The sequence below is a fragment of the Cottoperca gobio genome, unplaced genomic scaffold (genome assembly GCF_900634415.1).
Source record: "Cottoperca gobio unplaced genomic scaffold, fCotGob3.1 fCotGob3_160arrow_ctg1, whole genome shotgun sequence".
Classification (NCBI taxonomy): Eukaryota; Metazoa; Chordata; class Actinopteri; order Perciformes; family Bovichtidae; genus Cottoperca; species Cottoperca gobio.
This window is the reverse complement of record NW_021166816.1, coordinates 20,443-38,334: the sequence shown is the minus strand read 5'-3', so window position 1 is coordinate 38,334 and position 17,892 is coordinate 20,443. Positions and strand designations below refer to the sequence as shown.

Genomic DNA, 17,892 nt, shown 5'->3' with positions numbered 1-17,892 from the left:
ATAAATAATTGTCAGACTGCTCCTTTAAGGTGGCGACACGCAAACACAGAAGCAGATTAGTCATTAAGAAATGCTCACACATGCATACACAATCACTCACACACACACACACACACACACACACAATCACTCACACACACACACGAGAGGTGGAGTTGTGTAATGGAGCGATGCTGTTTGTGCTGCCCTACATCTGCTCTGCATTACAGCTCACTGACCTGAGTGTGTGTGTGTGTGTGTGTGTGTGTGTGTGTGTGTGTGTGTGTGTGTGTGTGTGTGTGTGTGTGTGTGTTGGCCAATAGCGTAGCTGGATTCCTGGATCATGTGACTAGAATCAGGATGTGTGATTTCAGATTGAAGTCCATAAAGCTTAAAAATAATGTCAATCTAATAAGTATTTATTATATATTTGCATATATTAGGTTATAATCAGTTTCATCTTTAAATGGTAAAAACATATAAAAGAATTCTGCACTTTTATCCGCTATAAGTAAATCTAAAAAACCTAAATGTATTTATTTGTGATTCAATCACATTTGTTTTGGATTAAATCAGGAACTGTAAATAAAAACACCATAAAAAGTATTTTCTCTCAGATTTCAAGATGTATTTTTATTCAAACAAACTTCTATAAATGTTTCATCACAGAATATTAAAGAACTGGAATCAATAAAAAGAATATTAAAGAGCAGGTGAAATAATATTACTACTTCATTGGCTTATTTTCTTTAGCTTGTGAAGACGAGGTCTGGAAACAGGAAATAAAAGTGTTTTTTTGGCTCCATTTACCCACAATGCATTGCCGTGTACAGTAATTCAAACATTCAAAAAACAACTAATAAATCTTTAGATAAATAAAATGAGCAGAAAAACATTTAAAATGTTTTCATCTTTTAACAAAGTGGATTCTGAATGAATGTCCTTTCCATCTGTTCACCAACATCATTTGAATTAACGTGTTAATAAATAACAAATAACTGCTCAGTGTCCGTGCCTTCTACGAGTTCTCTGGAGAACCTTTACAAATGTGCAAAAACACTCAAACCGGAAAAAAGTTCAAACATTGTGACGACAAACAGAAAGTCAGAGATAAATTAATTGTGCATAATTAAAGTTACAGTTGCAACAACCAACACACAAAGTGATTTCTGATATTCGATCAGTAGAAAACGTTGGAAACGATTGAAACGTTGGAAACGTTGGACACGTTGGCAGCTCTGCGTCTCATCCGTACTTCCAAAAAGTGCATTTTTTAATAGAGAAAACGTTGTTGTGTAATTGTGATGTGATTTATTTTATGCCAATTAACTAATATATATATGAATACTATAAACGTGTCTTACAGTAGTGACGGCATTTTCTTAATTGCAGATATTGGCGTACGTGCGAGAGATGTTTGTGGTCATTTGGCATTTGTCCACCAGAGGGCGCTGACACTTACAGTTTAAAACATTTCACTTCACGAATCGAAGGGATTCTTATAATATTCATCATCTGCTCGTGTGTGCGACTTCTAATCCTTTGTTTAGTTATGCAACACATAAGTTTCATTTCATAAGTGTATAACACTTTCCTTAAATATAACTCCGTAACACGTCGTCACGTACATTTTATCACGTACGCTATAAATACGCTATGGATTGTTGGTCACATAAAATTTCCTAATTTAACTCCGTAACACGTAAATGTATTCGTGAATGTTACCGACACGTATGTTTTCATCATATAAGTTCGTAACACGTACGTTTTAACATGAATTTTAGCTAATTTAAATCTGATCATCGTGTCTGTTGGCTAAACTCAATAATACGTACAGTTGTTCGTGTAGCAGCACAAATGTTATAATCTATGTCTGTAACACGTACATTGCAATATTTAAATCTGTAATACGTAGTTTCTGTCATGTATCTTAGCAACACGTAAATACCATCGTATAAATCCATAATACGAACATTTCCTAATTTAAGTCCGTAACACATAAATTACATCACCAACACGAACATTTCGTCACGTGCTTTTCGTAAGTTTCGTCGTAAGTGAAAGTCTCCTTCCGTCGAGCGCTTGGCCGTAATTCTTTACAAACATTTCTTTATGCGATGCTGTAATAAAAAGAATCCCTGCGTGTCAATGCGTTGGGTTACAGTCGGATACTTATCGTACAAACTTCTGTAAAAGCTGAAATAGTAAAACGCAGCATTAAAGCACAACGTTAGCTTTAATAATCAGCTGGATTAATGGTTTTCATTTGAGTCCTTTCTTACTGACTTGTAAATGTCTCAACAAATCTGGAAGTGGTTTCCTGTCGGAGACGGTCCATGTTGCACAGTGAGCAGGTGACAGTGAGAGAGAAACGATTCTTTGTTTCTTATTGACATTATTGCTTCTTCTCTCTTCACGGTGTAAAACACTAACTCCCTGATTATTCTCGTCGCTGGTTGAAACTGTGGACATTTTATTATAACGGGGCTACAACTAAATATAAGATTGTTTTAACATAATCGTCACACAAGAAGACATAATATATATATTAGCAAATAAATCGGGTGTTTAAATTCTTAATAGTCAGTGCCCGTAGGAAACATAGTGCCTTCGTGTTTTTGTCATATTTAAAAAAGTTCCCTATTGTATAAATGTTGACATCTTTGAAAACAACTGTCTTTTCTTTTTCCATCTTCCTAAAACCTGAATATCTCTGACGGGGAAGACCTTGTGTTTGAAACAACAGAGAAACTTTCACACAAGAAGAGAAAACGTGCAGCACCATCAGAGGAGAGCTTCTCCGTTAAAATTGTATTTACTCAAATTAAATGTGACACATCTGTCGCAGAGACTTTGAGAGTAAACAGGAAGAAGTGAGCCGGCGTCTGCCGGCTGACAGTCTAGTGCAGTGTGGAGGATTAAAGTCCTTCTAACCTCCTGGGAAGAACTGTATCGCTGGTTTCAAAATAATCCACATTTTGCTTAACGTGCATCACATCCCTGGATCAAAAGATGAAAAACATTTGAGGAATAGAATAAAAAAATCTCCAAATTATGCAAATCCCATCTGCTCTTTCTCGTGTGCTGAAAGTCGCTGCTACTTTCATTGAGAAAATTCAATTCAATTAATATTTTGTAAGAAAGTTTATCAAGGTGTCTCGGACTCGTCATCCTCGGGGGACGTCGGTGAGGTGGGTGCGTCGTCCTCATCCGCTGCAGCCTCCGCTTTTGGCAACCAGGCCGCCGCTGACGTCATCTTCTCGTAGGTCTTCCGGCGCTGCCGCCGCAGCGTCTGGCTCTGCAGCTCCTTCACCTCCTGTAGGATCTCCTGCGCCTCCTTCCAGGAGCACACGGCTTCTTCCAGGAGGCGCTCGGCCTCTTCACGCCTGCTCTCCACCTCCATGTCATCTTCCAGAGAGGGAGGCGTGGAGGGCGGAGCCAGAGACTGTTTGTCGGGGGTTTTGGGCGGCGGGGACTCGGAGGATCCAGAAAGGCTCTTCTGACTCGGACAGGGCGACTCCTGGCTGCTCCCCAGGCGAGGGGAGTCGCTCCCTCGTGGTGAATCGGATCCTTTAACCTGAGAGGAGTCGGATCCTGTGATGCTCGGCGGGGATTCAGGTGACTTCTGCACAGGAGAGTCGTCCTCCTTGTTGGGACACGAGGAGCTCGATGACCTCTCAAGTTCTGGTGAGCGGGTTGCGTCTGCGGTCAGACGCGGTGAATCTTTCAGTCGAGGAGAGTCGTTTGCTTTTGCGGCAGGCGAATGGGATCCTCTAGAGCGAGGCGAGTCGGTCCCTTTGGAGCGATTCTTCTTGGCTTTGGATCGAGGAGACTCTCGTCCTCTCAGACGAGGAGAGTCTTTTCCCCGGAGGCGAGGAGAGTCGCTGCTCCGGCTCCTTGGAGATCCAGACGACCTGCTGAGGAGGACGAACAGGAATCAGGTAAATAAATAAACGAACATCTTGGCTTGAATCATATTTCATTGAAAGCTAGCAGCAGATTAGAGCTGCACGATATGAGGAACACACTTCACAAGCTCAGAGTGCCGTTCACACCGATGACAATTAGTTTGAGTTCATTTAATTGAAATGAGTATTTTGTCAAATATATAATATATATATATATTTGTTCTACGACATAAAATGTGTCAGAAAAAACTCCCACTGGTGAATTTCTGAAGCTTCTACGTGTCTTAAAAACGGCGGTTGCGAAATGAGACTAAACATCGCGCTAACATTAGCCGGTGTTAGCTTAGCGGTGGTGACGTGAAGTCATGTGACCTGCTGTAGCTCCTTTACAGCGTAACGTTAGCTTCTTACGACTGCATTTACGCTTATATCATAAAAGTGTTAATATGTGGAGATGATCCTTCTGAACAACTCGTGTACAGGAAGTATCATAAATGTTCGTTTGTCACAGAGATTATTCTCTGCAATAATCCAAAAGCCAATGGAAACATCCCGTTGGCTTTTAGTGGAGGGAACCAGATACGCTAACAGGACTCGATGAAATTTAGATTATTTGTTCAGTCAAATATAAATAAATCTACTGGCCTGAACAAATGTTATATATTAAAATAATAATCTTTGGAGAGTAGACGCAGTAACGTTAATGTGTTCATCGTAATATTGTGCAGCCCCACTGCAGATCTTTGAGGCCTCAGTATGCGTCTGTAAATATTAAAATAATAAAACCAACCTGGAGTGAGGGGAGTCTGAGCCCCGGAGGTGGTGGAGGCGAGGGGAGTCGATGCTCTTCAGGTACGGCGAGCTGTCTCCTCGTTCTCTCTCTGCTTTGGCTTTCTGCAGCTCCTGTTAATCACAACAATAGTCATTTTAATCACATTTATCAATTTCTGCATTATGTTATTTGCTTCTGCAGTCGTACCTGCAGCCTCATCTCCTCCAGCAGCTCCTGAGCTCTCTGCATCCTCTGCGCGATGAGGCTCTGCAGCTGCCCGACCGGCTGCACTGAAACCTCGCCCCCGGCCTCCTCTTCGGTCGGACAGCGCCGGAGAGCCGAGCGAAACTCGGAGCGAATCATCGCCGGTCTAAGGAAGGGAAGCAGGAAGAGGGTAAGTACAAAAGGAGGAGAAACATTGGAGATGAAGAAAAAAAGGAGGAGCATTTGAATGCACCAATTGCTTTCGAGGAGGTCTGCACTCTGCGAGGTGTTTTTGTACCTGGAGGAGAGGACCTCATCCATGGAGGCACAGCGACCCCGGCCCTGCATGCTGAACCTCTTCCCTGGCTGTGGTGTTCGACACTGAGCCTGAAGGACCTGAAAGGTAAAACAAGTCTGCTGTTTGTATCTGTGGTTCAAGGTAACAGTAAGGTAACGTTTGCATAATAATGACTCATACCAATGTTTTTATGGTCTTCATCAAGTACGATTACAGTTCTACTATATTGACAATATGTATTATGATCTACGAGGATCAGGATGTGAAGAGTTTCCAAACCTGCACCTGCTGGGTCTTGTGGACTTTGGAGGCCTCCTGGTGGGACTGTTTGCCCCAGGAAAGCTCACTCCCCCTGGGCAGACTGCTGGTCTTCACCTTGGGCTCCTTGGAGATCACCCGCAGCTTTGACACATCAGTGCCGGCTCGCTGACGAACTCCGACCGCCCAAGACCCAACAGCCGCCACTTGTCCACACGAACCCCCCCTCGGTAGGTCGACTTCCCAGGATTCCCGGAAGTCGCCATCGTAGTCCGGGGAGAAACCATCCTCCTCAGCAACCAGGTCGAGGGTCAGCATGCCGTGGGACGAGGTGGACGCCTGGGGTGAGTGATAATAAGATAATGTTCAAGGTAACTTCAATATTTTTCAACACTATTTTCTTTTTGTGTCAAAGTGACTTATGGGACAACACTTTTTGAAACGGGTGCAGTATCGAGTGAGAGCGCTGCAGCTGCTAACAGACTATGCACGTCTACTAAAAGTGTTTATTTCTGCACTGACAGACTCAGGTTGTTGTTATAAGTGTATAACATTACGTAAAGAACCACACAGAGAAATAAAACATTTTTCTTTACTTTCTGCTTGATCCGCTCTGTTTGTTATTGTGTCATGTGACTTGTTGTCAGAACGGTGGAAACGTGAGTGAGAGTTGTAGAGAGGAGCCGCTGTGGTCAGTTTGTTGTGTTGGCGTACAGAAAGTGTAATTTACTGTATGTATTTTTTATTTCATGGCTGAATATTTAGCTGATTTACACAATGAGGTCTAACCCGCTCACCAGATTTCTGTACGAGACTTTTTAGACACAATAACAAACAGAGAGGATCATGTGAAAGGTAAAGGTTATAACAAGGAGACGTTCATTCCCCGAGCGATGCAGCGCTCTCACTCAAAACGCGACCAATTTCAAAAAAGAAATTCCCCATTCGTCGCTCTGACTCAAAAACATGAGATAAAAGTTACCCTTTAATAATTAAGAAAAACATAAAGATTGAATGAGTTGAATTGGGAAAAAGATAACAAGAGATCCCAGTACCACGGCTATGAGGTGTCCTCTAGTCGGCAGCCGGCGGCCATGAGGGATCTTTGCTCGGTCTCTGGTGGGATGAACCAATGCACCTTCCTCCTCGATGGTCACCTGAACAGATACACAAACTGACTCGAGTGCCTTCTGAAATGTAGGAGAAGGTTTTATAACACACAGTTACATATAGTGCCAACCATGCCTCTTCCGCCTCCAGGTGAAACCTGTATTTCGTTTATAGCTTCGCTTTAGTTTTATCAAGATTTACTGTAAATAAATGTCAACCAACACGCCGCCCATACCTCGTCTAAGATGCGGTTCTTGGCTTTGATGATGGCCACATTGAGGGCGTTGACCCAGGATTCCTTTTCCTCAGGACTCACCGCCAGAAACACAAGGTTAGGAACCTGCAAAAACACAAAAACGTCACTATGTTTGCTGCACGATACACATATACGGTATGTTTTACCAGCCAGACTACTGACAGAAATATTCACGCAACCCCAGACAAACATCTGTCAAGCAAGTTTAAGCTAACCCTCAAAATGCTGCAATATATATATTTAATTAATGTTAAGAGAGTTTCAGGCTCCTGGAATGATTTAATACCCAGACTCCCTTAATGTCACAAAAGTTGTTGTTGTAGCTAACGTGTAGTGTAGCTAATGTTTAATGTTTAATGTAGCTAATGTTTAATGTTTAGTGTAGCTAATGTTTAGTGAAGCTAATGTTTAGTGAAGCTTGTGTAGCTAATGTTTAGTGAAGCTAATGTTTAGTGAAGCTTGTGTAGCTAATGTTTAGTGTAGCTAATGTGTAGTGACGCTAATGTTTAGTGAAGCTAACGTGTAGTGTAGCTAATGTTTAGTGAAGCTAGTGTAACTAATGTTTAATGTTTAGTGTAGCTAATGTTTAGTGAAGCTAATGTTTAGTGTAGCTAATGTTTAGTGAAGCTAGTGTAGCTAATGTTTAGTGTAGCTAATGTAGCTAATGTTTAGTGTAGCTAATGTTTAGTGTAGCTAATGTAGCTAATGTTTAGTGAAGCTAATGTTTAGTGTAGCTAATGTTTAGTGAAGCTTGTGTAGCTAATGTTTAGTGTAGCTAATGTTTAGTGTAGCTAATGTTTAATATTTAGTGTAGCTAATGTTTAGTGAAGCTAATGTTTAGTGTAGCTAATGTTTAGTGTAGCTAATGTGTAATGTTTAGTGTAGCTAACGTGTAGTGTAGCTAATGTTTAGTGAAGCTAATGTTTAGTGTAGCTAATGTTTAATGTTTAGTGTAGCTAATGTTTAGTGAAGCTAATGTTTAGTGAAGCTAATGTTTAGTGTAGCTAATGTGTAGTGACGCTAATGTTTAGTGAAGCTAGTGTAGCTAATGTTTAATGTTTAGTGTAGCTAATGTTTAGTGAAGCTAATGTTTAGTGTAGCTAATGTTTAGTGAAGCTAGTGTAGCTAATGTTTAGTGTAGCTAATGTAGCTAATGTTTAGTGTAGCTAATGTTTAGTGAAGCTAATGTTTAGTGTAGCTAATGTTTAGTGAAGCTTGTGTAGCTAATGTTTAGTGAAGCTAATGTTTAGTGTAGCTAATGTTTAGTGTAGCTAATGTTTAGTGAAGCTAATGTTTAGTGAAGCTAATGTTTAGTGTAGCTAATGTTTAGTGTAGCTAATGTGTAATGTTTAGTGTAGCTAATGTTTAGTGTAGCTAATATTTAGTGAAGCTAACATGTGTAAAATATCGTAAAGTAGGCCTACTGGTGAACTTAATGTAACTAAAGCTCTTTTGGTGTAGCTAGTGTAAATAATGTTTAGTGAAACTGAGGTTTGCATCTTTATTTTGTCATTTGGATCTATTTTTTGTCGTTTTGTGGTGTCTTGTGGTCATTGTGTGTCTCTTTGTAGACGTTTTGCATCTCTGTGATTTTTTTCTTTCTTATTAAAGTTATATTTTTGGGGGTTTTTATGCCTTTAATGATAGTGTAGTGAAGATTAGGAAAGGGGGAGAGAGAAGGAGGATGACAAACAGCCGGGTGAGTTACCGGGGCGCCCCGTCATTTAGCTCTTTGTGATCATTTTGGGTTTTTTTCAGAGACATTTTGAGATCCAGGACCTCTGACACTTTGGGCCCCGGGCCCGTTCAGTACTCCAGCAGTGCCGTCATGTCTTCATAATAGTCTTTGAGGCCTGCAGTTAATCTGATGTGTAACTAATCTTCTGACTGAATAAATGTTTTGTTAGTATTGTAAATAAATGTCTTACGACTAAATAACTACTCTTTGAATACTTTTAATATTCAAAGTAAGATTCAGTTACTGTGTGTGCTGACAGATCAGGAGGAGAAAACGGAATCAGTAAATCTATAACATGATGTCAGCGCTGTGTGGCTGTAATAAGCTGCAGCAGATCAAACATAAGACGGAGCGAGAGACCAACATGTGAAAGTGTTCAGACTCTGCAGGGATTAATCTGCTGCAGTTCGTCCTCTGACAGACTAATGGGATTCTGCGGATTAAACCTTTTCAGAGGAGAAAAAAAAACGACAACACGGCTCGACCAATGGATGCAGTCGAGGCCGGGCGGCCACCAATCCTGTAACGGATGTAGGAGGAAATCCACAAATGACGTGTCAGCGTGAGTCATGCGGGTCGGAGTAATCTGTGAGCGCAGAGGACGAACACGAGAGGATGAAGATGAATAAAAAATCTCTCCTTCACTGGAAAATCTCAACTATTATGGGATGGATTGTGATGAAATGTGGTTCATCATTCAGGATGAACTTTTCATCTCGCGCCACCATCAGGGCAACGTTTTAATGTGCAATACTTTCCTAAAGACGTCCATCTGCCTCAGCTGGAGTGTTTACTGCTGATTAGCTAATGTTAGCATGCTAACACACTAAAGTAAACCTGCTAAACATCCGTCCGTGAGGTAGAGCTTGAAATAAATCTGATGAATGATGAAGTGCATGTCGTGACTCACGGTGTTCCCCGGCTGTCGGCAGCGCAGCAGCGTGAAGCGACTGTGGTTTTTCTTGCTGCGACTCTTTGCTTTCCTCAGCTCCTCCGAGCGCTCGTAGTCCGCCAGGTCGAACACTTCCTGCGCTTTACGCTCGTCTTTCACCTGGAAACACACAACACACACGTTTACATCCCCGTGGAGGACTCGTGTTTAAAACTACGAGATACTAATATAACATCGAAGTAAGAAACAGAAGCAATGAAACACAAACTCTATTTATCAAAAAATAAATGTTAAGTAACGAAAAACAAGTGATAAACACTGTGATGGGAGTTAAAGGGGGTCCTTGAAGAGTTAAAGGGGTCCTTGAAGAGTTAAAGGGGTCCTTGAAGAGTTAAAGGCGGTCCTTGAAGAGTTAAAGGGGTCCTTGAAGAGTTAAAGGCGGTCCTTGAAGAGTAAAATGTGATCCTTGAAGAAATAAAGGCAGTCCTTGAAGAGTTAAATGTGATCCTTGAAGAAATAAAGGCGGTCCTTGATGCTCTGAGAAATGTGTCACATCTTCCCCTCTGTGAGCTCACAGCTGCTGTTTGTTTTGATGTCATCAGGTTACACACACACACACACACACACACACACACACACACACACACACATACACACACACAGTGCAGTGACACAGTAATAACTAACACCTGGGTACACCCCCCCCTGTTATAGACGTTTTATTCAGTGTGTCTCTGCAGCTGCACTTTAAAAGTCAGTAAAATAAAAGATATTCAGTTTGAGAGCATTTAGTTTCCATGTTTCATTCATCGGAGACGTTTTAACTTCATATAACTTTAATCCACGAAGAGGCTGAAACTGCTTTAATGCATATTTCACTGCTAAACCCAGAAACATTACTGCGACTGAAGCGTCCTTTAATATACTCATACGTTACTACTGCGACTGAAGCGTCCTTTAATATTCTCATACGTTACTACTGCGACTGAAGCGTCCTTTAATATTCTCATACGTTACTACTGCCACTGAAGCGTCCTTTAATATACTCATATGTTACTACTGCGACTGAAGCGTCCTTTAATATACTCATACGTTACTACTGCGACTGGAGCGTCCTTTAATATACTCATACGTTACTACTGCGACTGAAGCGTCCTTTAATATACTCATACGTTACTACTGCGACTGGAGCGTCCTTTAATATACTCATACGTTACTACTGCGACTGGAGCGTCCTTTAATATACTCATACGTTACTACTGCGACTGAAGCGTCCTTTAATATACTCATACGTTACTACTGCGACTGAAGCGTCCTTTAATATTCTCATACGTTACTACTGCGACTGAAGCGTCCTTTAATATACTCATACGTTATTACTGCGACTGAAGCGTCCTTTAATATACTCATACGTTACTACTGCGACTGAAGCGTCCTTTAATATACTCATACGTTACTACTGCGACTGAAGCGTCCTTTAATATACTCAAACGTTACTACTGCGACTGAAGCGTCCTTTAATATACTCATACGTTACTACTGCGACTGAAGCGTCCTTTAATATTCTCATACGTTACTACTGCGACTGAAGCGTCCTTTAATATACTCATACGTTACTACTGCGACTGAAGCGTCCTTTAATATTCTCATACGTTACTACTGCGACTGAAGCGTCCTTTAATATACTCATACGTTACTACTGCGACTGGAGCGTCCTTTAATATACTCATACGTTACTACTGCGACTGGAGCGTCCTTTAATATACTCATACGTTATTACTGCGACTGAAGCGTCCTTTAATATACTCATACGTTACTACTGCGACTGAAGCGTCCTTTAATATTCTCATACGTTACTACTGCGACTGAAGCGTCCTTTAATATACTCATACGTTACTACTGCGACTGAAGCGTCCTTTAATATTCTCATACGTTACTACTGCGACTGAAGCGTCCTTTAATATACTCATACGTTACTACTGCCACTGAAGTGTCCTTTAATATACTCATACGTTACTACTGCGACTGAAGCGTCCTTTAATATTCTCATACGTTACTACTGCGACTGAAGCGTCCTTTAATATACTCATACGTTACTACTGCCACTGAAGCGTCCTTTAATATACTCATACGTTACTACTGCGACTGAAGCGTCCTTTAATATTCTCATACGTTACTACTGCCACTGAAGCGTCCTTTAATATACTCATACGTTACTACTGCGACTGAAGCGTCCTTTAATATTCTCATACGTTACTACTGCCACTGAAGCGTCCTTTAATATACTCATACGTTACTACTGCGACTGAAGCGTCCTTTAATATACTCATACGTTACTACGACTCATTCTGCGTCTTTGTTTATTTGCATGTTTAGATGGATAAACTGTGTAAAACGAATACGAGACCAGAACCCTGAACCTGAAGCTGTTGTCACGTCAACATGTCTAAAACATTCAATGTCCCTTTAAATCTGCACCTTTGAACAACAAAAGGTCAAACACACACACACACACACACACTGTTTTAAATTCAGATCAATTCCAATAAGCAGCTGTGAAACACATCCATCACCACATCAGTGTGTTCACATCAACAAGGTCACAAAGTGTGTGCGTGTGTGTGTGTGTGTGTGTGTGTGTGTGTGTGTGTGTGTGTGTGTGTGTGTGTGTGTGTGTGTGTGTGTGTGTGTTTGTTATGGATGCATCACGTGTAGAAGCTGCTGGCTTTTTGTCGATTTCATTGTCAATACGTCTGAGCATCAGAGCTGCGACCACAAACAAGTATACGTTTATAGTATATATATATATATACTATAAACTATATATATATATATATATATATATATAGTTACTACAAAAAAAATGCAAAACCACAAAATGATGTAAAACAAATATAAAATTAGATGCAGAACTTCTGTCGGGATGTTTGTCTCAAAATCTGTCCAAGCAAAGAAACCGGAAACACATGAAAATAACAAAACTTTTAATTAGATGTCAAACGATATGATGCCCACAAGTACACACACGCACACACACACACACGCACACGCACAAACACACGCACAAACATAAACACAAACACACACACACTGAAGCCGACCCCTCGGGTTGCTGCTGTGTTTAAGTGTTCTGGGTCAACGGTGGAAACAAAGAAACCACACGACTGATCTGAGGTCACACACACACACACACACACACACACACACACACACACACACACACACACACGGCTCATTTTTCTTCTACTTAGAAATAACAGGAGAAGAAATAAAACTCCTCCTCACGTCTGTATGAGCTGAACAGAAATAAAAAGTGTTGTTTGTGCTCTGACTCAGCCGAATATTCAGAGTTACATCACAGACATTATTATATAAAACTGCAGAGTCACACCTGACCTCTGTGGTGCCTTCAGGGGCTCTGCTATAATCTGAAATATGAGAGGTAAATGTCGGTTTGACGCTCACTACATAATAACACCAACAAAGAAGAAGAGCGTCTCCTCAGTTTCCATACAAATATATCGCAAAAAGAAAAAGAGTTTAAAATATACTCAGACTTTCCTTTGGTACTAAAGAACTGGAAAACATCAAAGTACATAAATAAGAATATGAAGAATAAATGTTATGGTATTTAAAAGTTATTAACTTTGAATTCAAATTCATCTGAAGACCAAAAAGTTATAGTTGTTAAAACTTCCTAAATAAATTATATATATATATATATATACGTATATATATATATATATATATATATATATGTATATATATATACGTATATATATATATATATATCCATATATATATGTATATATATATATATATATTTATATATATATATATATATGTATATACGTATATATATATATATATATATATATATATATATATATATATATCTACAGTATATCTCAAAAGTGAGTACACCCTTTAGATTTTTGCAAATATTCTGTTATATCCTTTCAGGGGATAACATTATCCTACTGAAACTTTGATATAACTTAAAGTAGTCAGTGTGCTGCTTGAATAACAGTATAGATTTATTGTCCTTTGAAAATTACTCAGTACACAGCTGTTAATGTCTAAACAGCTGGCAACAAAAGTGAGTACACCCCATAGTGAACATGTCCTAATTGTGCCCAATGATGTTGTTTTCCCGCCCTGGTGTCATGTGACTCGTTAGTGTTACAAGGATTCAGGTGTAAATGATAAGCAGGGCTGTTAAATTTGGTGTTTTGGGCACAATTCTCTCTGAATGCTGGACAACATGGCACCTCATGGCAAGGAACTCTCTGAGCGGCTGAAAAAAAGGATTATTGCGCTTCACAAAGATGGCCTTGGCTATAAGAAGATTGCCAACACCATGAAAATGAGTTGCAGCACAGTGGCTAAGATCATACAGCGGTTTTCCAGGACAGGTTCCACTCGGAACAGGCCTCGCCAGGGTCGACCAAAGAAGTTGAGTCCACGTGCTCAGCGTCATATCCAGAGGTTGGTTTCCAAAAATAGACGTGCGAGTGCTTCCAGCATTGCTGCAGAGGTTGCAGAAGTGGGATGTCAGCCTGTCAGTGCCCAGACCATACGCCGCACACTGCATCAAATCGGTTTGTATGGCCGTCGCCCCAGACAGAAGCCCCTTCTGAAACCGATGCATAAGAAAGCCCGCAAACAGTTTGCTGAAGACAATGAATCCAAGAACATGAGTTACTGGAACCATGTCTTGTGGTCTGATGAGACCAAAATAAACCTGTTTGGGTCAGATGGTGTCCGGCGTGTGTGGCGGCACCCTGGTGAGGAGTACCAAGACAAATGTGTTTTGCCTACAGTCAAGCATGGTGGTGGCAGCATCATGGTCTGGGGCTGCATGAGTGCTGCCGGCACTGGGGAGCTGCATTTCATTGAGGGACACATGAATTCCAATATATACTGTGACATCCTGCAGCAGAGCATGATCCCCTCTCTTCGGAAACTGGGCCGTAGGGCAGTTTTCCAACATGATAATGACCCTAAACACACCTCCAAGATGACAACGGCCTTGCTGAAGAAGCTGAAGGTTAAGGTGACGGACTGGCCAAGTATGTCTCCAGACCTAAACCCAATTGAGCACATGTGGGGCATCCTCAAGAGGAAGGTGGAGGAGTGCAAGGTGTCCAACATCCGTGCGCTCTGTGATGTCGTCGTGGAGGAGTGGAAGAAGATTCCAGAAGCAACCTGTGCAGCTCTGGTGAATTCCATGCCCAGGAGGGTTAAAGCAGTGCTAGATAACAATGGTGGTCACACAAAATATTGACACTTTGGGCACAATTTAGACATGTTCACTATGGGGTGTACTCACTTTTGTTGCCAGCTGTTTAGACATTAACAGCTGTGTACTGAGTAATTTTCAAAGGACAATAAATCTATACTGTTATTCAAGCAGCACACTGACTACTTTAAGTTATATCAAAGTTTCAGTAGGATAATGTTATCCCCTGAAAGGATATAACAGAATATTTGCAAAAATCTAAAGGGTGTACTCACTTTTGAGATATACTGTGTATATATATATATATATATATATATATATATATATGTATATATATGTATATATATATATATATATATGTATATGTATATATATATATATATATATATATATATATATGTATATATATATATATGTATATATATATATATGTATATATATATATATGTATGTATATATATATATATATATGTATATATATATATATATGTATGTATATATATATATGTATATATATATATATATATATATATATATATATATATATATATACATATATATACATATATATATATATATATATATATATATATATATATATATATACATACATATATATATATATATATATATATGTATATATATATATACATATATATATTTTTAAGGTTTTTCTACAAAACCATAAAGCAAAAGCAGCCGTAGAACGACTTTGTGATTAAATACAGTTTACATTTCTCAGTTTGTGTTTTATTTATGTCTTTTTTTTTACCGTTAATAGAGAGATTGTGTCCGTTATGGGTAGAAGATCAAATATAAATAAGAATATCTTTGACTTTTAAAGACGTCACTTTGGACATTTTTCACTTCAGACATCTTGACAGGAAGGTCTGGTGCTCACCTCCTTGTCAGAGATGTAGAGCTGGTCTCCTCTCAGGATCACAAACCGGTTCCTCCACAGCTCCCTGAAGATCCCGCGGCCGCAGAACTTTCTGATCCAGCCCGACTTCTCCGGCTGCTGGACGGACGGCTGACTGGAGTCCTGCACGCCCTGAAACATTCAAATACAAGAAAATCAGAGAGAAACTCCAGAAACAGCAGATCAACCAGCATCAAGATCTCTGAGCAGAACCAGGACGTCTTTTTAAATACATCTACAGAAAGTCAGTAAATACGAGTTAAGCTATGAGACAAGGTGCCGCAGTTAAGAAGAAGAAAAATCATCTCCACTTTCATTGATTTGTTTTAAAAAATCGATTCAAAACCACCTCGAAAATGCAAAATGATTAAAAATAGATGCAAAATAACCAGAAAGAGATGCAGAATAAGTAAAAACAGAAACATTAGTCGTTAACTGTTAACTGTTAGCTGTTAGCGGTTAACTGTTAGCTGTAAACTGTTAGCTGTACACTATTAGCTGTTAGCTGTTAACTGTTAGCTGTTAGCTGTACACTATTAGCTGTTAGCTGTTAGCTGTTAGCTGTTAGCGGTTAACTGTTAGCTGTAAACTGTTAGCTATACACTATTAGCTGTCAGCTGTAAACTGTTAGCTGTTAACTGTACACTATTAGCTGTAAACTGTTAGCTGTTAGCTGTTAGCGGTTAACTGTTAGCTGTAAACTGTTAGCTATACACTATTAGCTGTCAGCTGTAAACTGTTAGCTGTTAACTGTACACTATTAGCTGTAAACTGTTAGCTGTAAACTGTTAGCTGTTAACTGTTAGCTGTAAACTGTTAGCTATACACTATTAGCTGTCAGCTGTAAACTGTTAGCGGTTAACTGTTAGCTGTAAACTGTTAACTGTAAAGTGTTAGCTGTTAATTTAACTATTAGCAGTAAACTGTTTGCTGTTAACTGTTAACTGTTAGCTGTTAGCTGTTAGATGTTAGCTTCCAACTGTTTGCCGTAAAGTGTTGGCTGTTAGCTGCTAACTGTTAGCAGCCGGTGGGCTAAATAGCGGAACTTTACTTGAAATCTTTTTCTGTCATGCTAGTTTTACTGCACTACATTTATGACAGCTTTAGTTAGATTCACATCATTAATACAACATGTAATAAACTAATAAATGATGTATTATTATATATTAAACTACCCAGAAGTATATAAAGTAAATAAAATGAGCTCCACCTTCATTAATGCATCAATAATTATAATATATATATATATATATATATATATATATAATATATATAATATTTTGGTAGTTTAACCCTCTGAAGTGAATATTATGAGTTATATTTACAATAACATGCATGTATTCATACATCATGTAGAGAAGAGTTTTACAGTTTTATTTTTTACATCCTTATGTTGTATCTGTGTGTATTAATAGTGTCACTAAAGATGAGTATATTTTTATTGTATTGCACCACAAACAACCTCATAAATATTTAAATAGGCTATTATTAATCATGATATAAAATACTTGATAATTTTCACAATTAAAAACATTTCTACATATTTATTTATAATTATATATTTAATATTTCCTGCCTCAGACCTGATAATTCAGGGTTTCTGTGTAAATTCTGAATAATTATTTAATATTTAATAGTAAATAGGTTTATATAATATAAATGTTTTCCGAACATTATATAACATAATAATATGTGAAATTATTTACACAAAGCTGCACACAATGTTCCATTTTAAAGGGATATTACACATGTTTGTGAAGACAGTAAATTATAAGAATATTAAAATAAATTCTGCTCCACCCAAAAGAAAAATATGAATATTAATGACTGTTATAAATATTGTATTAATATAAGCTTGATATAATAAAATAAATGTGTTTCATGATGTAGTGAACACGGTGTTAGTGTATTATTCTCCCTGCATAATAATCACACTATTGTAACATTATTATGGGATGTTCTGAATGGTACTCACAGTATTAAATCATAATGATATACATATAATAATACAATATTTAAATTTCTCCTACCCGTCTGCTCTGGTTGCTTTTCTTCATCCTCCCTCCGCTCCGCCGCCCCGGGGCTCACCGGAGAATCACACCGACGGGGAGGAGGTTCGGCCCGGCGGGAGGTTCGGCCCGGCCCCGGTAGCTCGGTGCCCGGTAGATCCTGGTGTCGGTGTCGGTGTGTCCGTCAGTCCGCCCGGTTCTTCTGCAGCTCCGCGTCTGTTGTCTGAACCCAACGAGGCAGCATCCTCCCCGTTACCGTGTGTGTGTGTGTGTGTGTGGAGGCAGATGCTCTCGCTCTCATCCCACG

General features: G+C 39.4%; 1 protein-coding gene across 2 annotated transcripts; it reads right to left on the bottom strand.

Moving 5' to 3' along the window:
- Positions 1-595: 595 nt before the first annotated feature.
- Positions 596-17,831, bottom strand: plekho1a (pleckstrin homology domain containing, family O member 1a). 2 transcript variants are annotated; one of them, XM_029426363.1, is made up of 10 exons: positions 17,607-17,831; positions 15,559-15,708; positions 9,434-9,574; positions 6,765-6,869; positions 6,475-6,576; positions 5,441-5,758; positions 5,162-5,259; positions 4,867-5,029; positions 4,678-4,790; positions 596-3,896 (listed from the first exon to the last, which is right to left on the bottom strand). In XM_029426363.1, exons 1-10 carry the CDS (start codon positions 17,631-17,633, stop codon positions 3,128-3,130), a joined length of 1,986 nt encoding a protein of 661 aa, XP_029282223.1. In that variant the 5' UTR covers positions 17,634-17,831; the 3' UTR covers positions 596-3,127. The 2 variants fall into 2 exon arrangements, with proteins under 2 accessions (XP_029282223.1, XP_029282224.1); XM_029426364.1 differs by having other exon boundaries at positions 5,447-5,758.
- Between the last annotated feature and the right edge of the window lie 61 nt (positions 17,832-17,892).